Genomic DNA, 9,579 nt, shown 5'->3' with positions numbered 1-9,579 from the left:
AACATTGCCTCTATATGAGTTTTGCATTAGAGGATCAAAACAAACAAATTCTACCCGGATAAAAGGAAAAAGGTTCGTTAAAGTTTTAAAAATGACCTTCACAACTGATTCACCCCTAAATATGCAATCATTTTTCAGCTTTACTGTCAGCATAAAATTATTGGTAGGCTAGATTTTTTTGAAAGCTTGAAATGAAATAGTTTCTGTTGAATTCACCATTTATTTATAAGTAACATTTAGCTCACCTAATAAATATATACATGGACACAATATATTGACATCGGCAGTCCATCAAGCAAATATATTCCATTACAAAATACAAAACGATTACAACAAGATGCACATTACAATGATGGTGCAAGTTGCATTTGTTTGAAATGAGAGGAGAGAAAGTCTGCAGTGTGATACGCGAGACAGTGCCGGTGTGAGTGTACTGATATACAGATATATTGATTGACCAATCAGAATGAAGTATTCCAGAGATCTGTGTGATAATAACAAATTATCATTAGTTACCATTACCAATATCCTATATCTTCCTTAAAAATGATATACTGCAATGTTGATGCAATAATTGCTATATATAAAAAAGACGGTTTTCATCGTCTGCAATAGTTAAACTGCCATTTGTATTTTAATCGCAGGAGACCAATCGAGTTATGCTAATTATTGACATCAGAACATCTTTCTGTTGTGTTCAAAGTATTTTAGAAAAACAAAGACAGTTTTCTAAGTTCTAAAAAAAATTCAATGATTGTAAATAAGTAGCCCTTTGCCCTCTGCAAATGGATTGTGTGAGCAATTATGTCCGCTTTTATTCCTGTTTGACTTGTCCAGGCCTCAGGTCAAGAAGAAGTTCAGAGAAGCAATCAGAGGCATGTGTTTATATAATGTGCATCACTTTTAAAATGGAGGTAGCTCTATAAAAAATTTGGTGAACATATAGCTATTTTGATGCTGACTATTAAAATGGTTCATTATTGAATATACTTGCTTTAATGGCTGAATTGATGCCATCTCTTCCCCAGTCTATTACACCTGTGACTTTAAAGACTTTCTTCACTATTAAACGTAACTCAAGTTGTTTCCAGAAGAAGAGATTTGACACTCTCCTTTATGTTTTGGATAGCATTGATCTCTGCGCGGCAGACGTAGGTAGAAGCGTCTGATGAGACGTGTCCTTTGAAGAATGGAACACTTAAGACTGTGTTATCTGCTGTAATCTCCCTGTGCTATAATGACTCTGCCTTCCAGCTAAAGCAAACACGGGCACATGTTCACCTTCCTGCTGCACAGTTAGTACAGGTGGATACTACCATATGTTTAGAAGTAGAGTGGGCCCCAAAAGTCTGAGACCTCGCTGAAAAGCTGTGATTCTTTTCATTAAACCTTGAAATAGAAAAGAGAACGGAGAGTTTTAGGACCTCGGAACATTCAAAACAAAGAAACCGTTACGAGGTCAAATGAAATATTTAAGATTCAGTTCTATTTCTAGATCGCTAATCAAATCATTCAATTTGTGACTATGATAATGTGATTCTTTGTACAGACAGTCAGATGTTCTTGCTTCCATAAAAGCACAAGATGCTCTTTGGATGATCTGAAATCATGCTGGAGAATATGATCATCAGGTTTAAATTCATGCAGCTCGAGTGCTGAAGGACAAAAGAGGGACAAACCAAGGACCTCATTTATAAAACATATGCACAGATTTGATCTTAAAGTGTGTCTACACTAAAATCAAGGTTCATTATCCATAAAAACGGTATTTGATGTGGAAAAATGCTTAGCGCCATGTCAGGGTCTAAGCAGACATGGCAGAGAGTTGAAGTTCTGCAAGCATTTGGTATCTAAGAAATTCTTGCTTTTCGCCATTTTCAAGTAAAGGATTTGGAAGTTGACTGGTGCTCTTTTATATGCTAATGACATTATTTAGGCGGCGTTTACAAGGCAGCGATCTGAAACCATTCAGTTGCGCACATTTGCAATTTATACATTTCAAATCTGAAAGAGAGGCGTACGTACATTTTTCTGTGCATACGAATCACACGTACAGGATCAAATATAGAACCGTTTCTACAAAACATTTTAGCTAAATTGTTCACTCAGTTTGCTGCTGATTATATAATTTCAAATAAAAAATAAATAAAAAAAAGTTGTTTCAGACTTTTGGACATCAGTGTTCCTCTCTCGATCTCTAGCCTACAAAAATGCATTTTTTTTATTCAGGTGTGATCAGAGTGGTGACCACATGCTGGGTTCAAGTCGGAGAGCTTGCAAGCTTGAGATTCAAGACTGCGGTCAACCTGTAAATGATTTCCTGCTTTCTGAGGGAGGAGTGACACAGATCTAATAACACAGATGGAATGTAAACCTCTTTAAAGCATGCATGCACATTTTCACCGACAGTAAAACCCTTCAAACTCCAATCTGTTTCATCAATTTTAAATGTCTCCTATTTTTTGCCAATAATTAATTATGGATTGACACATTACAACACAAAATGAATACAATTTACCCAGAATACTCTAGTACTAGTAGAATATGTTTTTTTTTTTTTAAATCACTTTGAGCAGCTAGTAAATTTACATAATTATTTCCACTCATCTCAGTGATAGGAGAAACATGCCTTTAACATCAGTTTTAACTAGGAGTTTGTGCCATACTCTTTGCATCAAATTAGATTTTTTTCTTGATTTGTTCTCAGTGAAGTTGCAGTAGCGGTTTGGGGCTTGGCAGGGTCAGCTTATTTTCCCATCAGTCTGACGGTGTGGTGTATGGTGTCCTCTCACCAGCACTGCTCAGAGCAATACTGCCTCTCTGTGGAGGAGCCCTGCTCCTTATTACCCATCAGCCCCAAATGAGCAGACAGAACAGGTTAAAAAAAGATGAGCAACTTCTGCTCAGAACAATAGCAGAATTCTACCGGTGACGGCTTGTAGAATCTGAACTGCATCAAAAGGAAAGCTGTGAAGTAATGCTTAATGAAAGATATTCAGTACTGGACATCAGAGACTGAGAACTGAGAAACTTACTCATGCAAATTCTTATAATTAGCCAAATCTCCCCAAAAACAAATAGAATGATTTGGTCGTTGCTCATGCTCCAGATAAACAAACAAATTAAAATTATTGCCCCAATTAATATCAAAGGTGTGGTATGTTGTACCCATTTGACCATTTCTGAGCTAAATTGATCTTTTGATGAAAATCACTTTGAGCTTCTTTTTAAAGTGTTTTGTTGACTGGGACAAAATACACACCGAGACTTAAATTTCCCTTTTAATTAACGAAAACATTTCCACTAAACGAAAGCCTCTAGACATTCCACCATGATGAATGTCAGTTCGAATTAAGATGTTACTTATATTCAAAGTGTGTATTTGAATAAGGTGCGGATGGTATCCGGTACGTCTGGATGTGCAGACACAGTTTAGTCTGAAAATACTTATGCCAAAGGTTTGTTTTCATCCAGAGATTTGAGCTGACTAATAATGGAGAGCCTTGAGGGCTTTAAGTGGCATTTGCTTTATTGCTTGGCATTTCTGCAACAGATCTGTGAATTTGAGAAATACTGCAACTCTGGTTGCAACTTTAAGTACTTAGTGAATCTTCTCTAATCATCTAAACTACATTACTGTTCAAAAGTCTGGACTTGGTAAGATTTTTTCATTATTTTAAAAGAAGTTTATGTTCTCCTAAGTTGCATTTATTTGATCAAAAACACAGTAAAAACAGTAATATTGTGAAATGTTATTACTATTTAAAATCACTTTTTTTTCTATTTTAATATATTTTGAAATATAATTTATTCCTGTGATGCAAAGCTAAATTTTCAGCATCATTATTCCAGTCTTCAGTGTCACGTGATCCTTCAGAAATCATTCTAATATGATGACTTGCTGCTCAAGGAACATTTTTTATCATGAAAACAACTATTTTGTGTTATTTGAAATAGAAATCTTTAGTAATTTTTTTAATGTCTTTACTTACAGTTTTGGTCAATGTAATGTGTACTTGCTGAAAAAAAGTATTTTTTTCTTGGAAAAATAAAAAAATCTCACTAACCCCAAATTTTTTGAATGGCAGTGTATGCCTGAAATGAAATGATCAATTCTGTACATTCTCGTTTTTTCCCGTAATTACCCCTGTTAAAGTTAAGTAGTCAAATATGTGTAAGCTTAGCATTTAAGTACATTTTTTGTTTATTGATCATACATTCAGCAAAACAGAAAAAAGGCATATACAGATTCATATTGTTAGATTTATAAAATATCTAAACTACATATTTGTTTCAATATCATAAAGTAAAAACAATAGTGCGAAAGTGCTAAAATAGTTTTGCCTCACATTGAGTTGATTTACAGACTTGATTCTGATCAGTATATTATGATGTTCTGTGGTTAAATATATTAATCGAATGACCACTAAACTCTACAATTTTCAATTGTCACACTTACTGTGCTAGTTTAATGTAAAATACTCTACTGTCTCTTTCCTCTCACATGATAAAATCATTTCAACTGAAATATTATGTAAATTTATACGGTAAGTAGCTGTGTTGGGGTCATCTATAAACTGATCACCCTATTTTGGCTTATTTTGTGCCATTGAGCAGCTGGGTGTACATTATTTCTAACTTATAACTAGGTCCAGAATCAGAACTCTTATGAAAATTCTGCAGAATCTGACCACCTGTCATTCACAAACTTCTGCCTCCACTTGGGTGTTTGTTTATATGATATTTTGCCTAATTTGATTACGCCTTCAGCAACCGATAAGAACCTGATACTCTCAGCTCTCCTTTTACCATCATTCCACACATTTCCCCATAAAATCAGAACAGAAAATGCAAAAGAAGTTAGCAAGTTGTATTTGAATCTGCTCATAACTAGCAGCACAACAACTCTAGCATGTCAATGATGTGAGGACTAAAGCTACCTTAAGTTTGAATGGTGGTGAGAGTTATTTGGTTCTTCTTTGTAGTTTAATCCAAATGCCTTTCTCGGGACGCAGAATGAGTTCCCCCAGAGGCCGCAGTTCCTCATGGCTCTGACACGCCTCTACGTCAAAGTGACGCAAGATCGTAGCAAGAACTACCTTCTCCTCCATCATGGCGAAGCGCTGGCCTGGAGCCACACATGCACAGACAAAGAGAAAGTGGGAAAGAGAGAATAAGGTCTCAGAATGGCAACAAGACTAAGAGATGGGGAAGGTCATGAAGTACATTTCTAAATGCTCTTATTTGGAGCTTTCATTCCTGGAAGGCAGTGGAGATGAGTCGAGTGCTGAAATAATAAATCTTCAAAGCTATGTTTTGTTAGAAGCTTCTTCTAGTGTGTGGCCAGCGACCTGAACCTGCGAGCACCACTCGCTGTGAAACAATCTGTTCCCTTTCGTGGAACTTCGAACTGCGTCCTCTAGGGGTCGCTATGGGGAACGCCTCGTCGTGACCCGTGTCTGAAGCCTACATGAATGATGTGCGCTACCGGCGCCTATTTTGTACTAGTCGCGACGGTAGTGACGTCATGGCTGTCGCCGGCCAAACAAGTTGGTGTTTTTTCAATGTAGGCTTCAGACACGGGTCACGACGAGGCGTTCCCCATAGCGACCCCTAGAGGACGCAGTGTCTCGTTCCCCTCAGGGAACCATGGTTACACAAGTAACCTGAGACGTTTTATTCAGAGGTGGGACAGAGGCCCAAAGGGAGGATAAGTACACTGCATCTCTCTTTTAACTATCCATGCTAATTACCTGGACTGACTCTTGAATATAAGTATAATAGAAAGAGAAACTTATTGATGTAAGTTTTCGAGACACATTTAACTTCTTTAACTTGAGCAATGTGTTTTTAGAATGTGTGTCATGTGCGAGATGCTGCAAAAGACGTGAGCTCAACATTCAAACACGTCCATCTAGTGTGTTCATATAGAAAAACAACAAGTAGCACAATAGAATGGATAAATACATTCTGTGTGTCCAATCCTGCACCCATAGGGCCAACATCCTGCAGGTTTTAGCTCTAACCAGCTCAAAAACACTTGCCTAGAAGTTTCTAGCAGAGATGGTCTTATTATTGGGAGATACGAGGGTCTGTATTAATGTTCTCTTAGAAAACTGAATTTTTTCGGTGTAAACTCTAAAAATTGTTCAATCCAAAACTACTATTTAAAGGGGTCATATGATGCGATTTCAAGTTTTCCTTTCTCTTTGGAGTGTTACAAGCTGATTGTGCATAGATAAGATCCCTGAAGTTGCAAAGACTAAAGTCTCAAAACCAAAGAGATATTCTTTATCAAAGTTAAGACTCTGCCACGCCCCCCTAAAACGGCTCGTTCTAACACACCCCCACATATCTACCTCACTATGTGGAAATATTAGCATAACGCGGCCCAAATGTGCACGCAAAGAAAGAAGGCATGGTGTCAGTAACCGCAGTTAGTGTTGAAGCAGCATGTCAGGGAGACGCTGTGTGTTTAAGTGCGAAAGCAAAAGCACTTTATTTGGCCTACCAGAAGTAGATGCATTTAGGAATAAGGAGGGGGCTTTGTAGAAAACGAAGCGTTTGAGAGAGGCGGGGCATAGAGGACCTACAATAATGTACAGTATTTGAAAAATAATGTGTTTTTTTAACATTAAAGCATGTCAACATATTCTGTTACACCAAATACACAAAATAATGATCTTTAAAAAAGCATCATATGACCCCTTTAATGAAAAACAAGTTGAAGATTAGCCGATATGCTGTCGATTCATTAAATGATAAGCTGTTTCCTCAAAAAAGCAGTTTATTCTATGTAGTGAAACTTCTCCATTGAGATCTATTAAAAAAACGGCCTCTGGTCTCCTTCCCTGCGTACCGCCAAAGTGGCAGCGTTAGCATTAGCCGTCACGCTTTTTTGGTTAAAGGTTGCATCGCCTTCCAGTGGCTTTGTTTCTAGTTAGTCTGAAAACACTGATTAGCTGGTTCAGGTGTGTTTAATTAGGGTTGGAGCTAAACTCTGCAGGACGGTGGCTTTCCAGGAATAGATTTGGACACCTCTGCCTTACAAGTTCTGAGGATATCATATGACAAGGGTTGGAAACCAAGAGCTGGGTCCATTTAAAAAAAAAAAACTACCAGAACAGAATGACGCTACTGTATCTACAATGGGAAACAGGCTCAACATGTGCAGTCTGATTACAGAGCAAATGACTCTAAGGAGGCGTTTCATTTTAGTGAATCAAACACATCGCGCACAGCCAGTGTAGTCCAATTCCCAATCAAATGTCTCTAGTGAATCGGTTCTTTTTAGTGAATCAAACACATAGCACACAACCAGTATAGTCTGATTTCCAAACAAATTACTCTAGTGTGTCGGGTCTTTTTAGTAAATCAAACATATCGTGCGCACACAGCACAGTCCAATTCCCAATAATGTCTCCATTGAGTTGGTTCTTTTTAGTGAATCAAACACGAAGCACGCAGCTAGTATAGTCCGATTCCCAAACAAATGTCTCTAGTGAGTTGTTTTTTAGTGAATCAAATACGTGAGTGGAACCACTGTATTGTAGTGTGATTCCTGATCAAATGACTCTTATGAACCATTTTTTAAATTAATAAAAAACATACAACTTTAAACTAATTGTGAGACTTAAATCAGCATAAATGTTAAATTCTTTATGATTCCCATCCTTATACATATGGCCCATCTAATACAATGCGGTATGGTACAGTTTTAGCATTAGGCTGTGATTCCCAACTTTGTCTTATGTACCCCCACAACCCATCAGTAAGGGTTACTTTATCAACACCAAAACAGAAATGTGTTCCTTTTCACAATAATTCATATTATACTGGATAGAATTCAGCATTATAATTTCTATTATAAGTCACTAAAATCTTTTTGTTATCATTCTGCTCTTTTTCTTACCGATGCAGTTTCTTGGCCCTGCAGAAAAAGGGATGTATGCATATGGATGCCTCCCTTTGCTGTTCTCTGACAGAAACCTTTCCGGTCGAAATTCCTCAGGTTCTGGGAAGTAGCGTGGGTCCCGGTGAAGAGCATATGGTATGATAACAGCATTCACTCCTTTTGGGACTTTAAACCCATCTGCAACCGAGCAACACAACAACAGCAGTCTTTCAATTACGTTATTCATGTCACAGTTTTAACTGTTAAACAGGATTCAGCACACGCCAAACTATACCGCTGTGTGGGAGACAGAACAAAGCTTTAATAAATAATTGATAAACGGATGTGTTTATTGCGTTTTGCAACACTTTCCATCCTAAAAAGTTGCCGTTTTCCATCCAGCTGCTTTGGCGTGAATAAAAAGCTTAGCTCGGAGTAGAAATAAACACTCAGGTTGCTTCATATTTGCAAATAGGAGATGGAAATAGAAGCTCTGACATCTGCTGTTATGCTGAGATGCAAATAATGAGAGTGGCACAGATCTTTGATCTCGTAGCACTGTTTGGCAAGGTGACAAACTGCTGCCACCTACTGATCTGACAGCTCTCGCAGATGCTGCGTGCAAACAGAGGCACGGAGGGGAAGATCCGCAGACTCTCCTTGATGACACACTCCAGGTAGCGCAGCTTTTTCAGGTCCTCAACCCCCACGTGGCGGTCTGACGAACCTGCCAATCAGAATGCAGGAGACGCAGCTGAGCTCTACAGTAAATGAGGTTGTTAGAAAACATTTACAAGCATCTAGATGCTTTCTTGACTACTGAGCAGAACTAAACAGAACAAATTGTTTTATTAAGAACACATGGTAGGCATTACGCTCAGTGAAAGACCTATATACCGAACACTTCCTGTAGTTCTGCCTGCACTGCCTTCAGGACCTCAGGATGGGAGCCAATCAGATGTAAAGCCCAGTTCATTGAAGCTGCAGTGGTATCATGACCCTGTCAAAGAGAACGGTTCTTCAAGCAATCTTCTGTCTTGACAGAGTTTCCTTTGGTAGTTTTATTTGTACCTCAAACATGAAGGTGTCCACTTCCTCCTGAATGTCCTCATGACTCAAATTCTCTCCATCCTCATAAGTAGTTTTTAACAGCATATCTAGGAAGGCCCGTCTTTTCCTCGGCCCCTGGTCAGAATCACTGTCAGATTCAGAGCTCATGGACTTCGATCTCTCCTTGATGACCTTCAGGAAAACACAGAAAATTCTGTAAGAATGATCTGGAGGCTTGTATTTGACGGCCATCTGTCTTTTTTTTTGGAAAGTGTGTGTGATACAGAACAGAAATAAATCACTTAATTTTCCTGAAGCAACCTTATCTTGACACTACATTGTGTGTTATTGTTAAATATAATTGTGACGAGAGGGGCGGGGCCGAGAGCCGTGGGAACGGAGCGAGGCCGGTGGAGTAATTGCTAATGCGCGACACCTGCGCCACTCACCCCTCTCGTCACAATAATCATTTTCAGAAAATATTTTTTGTCAATTGAAACAATGCTGAAATAAATTTTAAATATTAGATGAAAAACCTGGCAAGTAAAATCATTTAATTTCTAAAATTACTAAACTCAAATAAAAATAAAGCTAAATAACAAAAAATAAATAAATAAATAAATAAATATATATAT

The 9,579-nt window shown here is 37.9% G+C and overlaps 1 protein-coding gene across 1 annotated transcript in view; it reads right to left on the bottom strand.

Annotated features, from left to right (window-relative positions):
* Positions 1 to 4,300: 4,300 nt before the first annotated feature.
* The window catches only part of LOC107752071 (cytochrome P450 4V2-like), an 11,126-nt gene continuing 5,847 nt past the window's right edge, over positions 4,301 to 9,579 (bottom strand). Inside the window, exons 7-11 of the mRNA XM_016567924.1 lie at positions 8,966 to 9,136; positions 8,792 to 8,894; positions 8,487 to 8,621; positions 7,913 to 8,092; positions 4,301 to 5,128 (exon numbers count right to left, since the gene is read on the bottom strand). Coding sequence (XP_016423410.1) covers positions 4,965 to 5,128; positions 7,913 to 8,092; positions 8,487 to 8,621; positions 8,792 to 8,894; positions 8,966 to 9,136 — 753 coding nt within the window. The 3' untranslated portion in view covers positions 4,301 to 4,964. The remainder of the gene's footprint in view (positions 5,129 to 7,912; positions 8,093 to 8,486; positions 8,622 to 8,791; positions 8,895 to 8,965; positions 9,137 to 9,579) is intronic.

This window comes from Sinocyclocheilus rhinocerous, unplaced genomic scaffold, assembly GCF_001515625.1.
Source record: "Sinocyclocheilus rhinocerous isolate Xijiao unplaced genomic scaffold, SAMN03320098_v1.1 scaffold662, whole genome shotgun sequence".
Taxonomy (NCBI): domain Eukaryota; kingdom Metazoa; phylum Chordata; class Actinopteri; order Cypriniformes; family Cyprinidae; genus Sinocyclocheilus; species Sinocyclocheilus rhinocerous.
The sequence above is the reverse complement of the archived record's forward strand: the minus strand, read 5'-3'. Positions and strand labels throughout refer to the sequence as shown.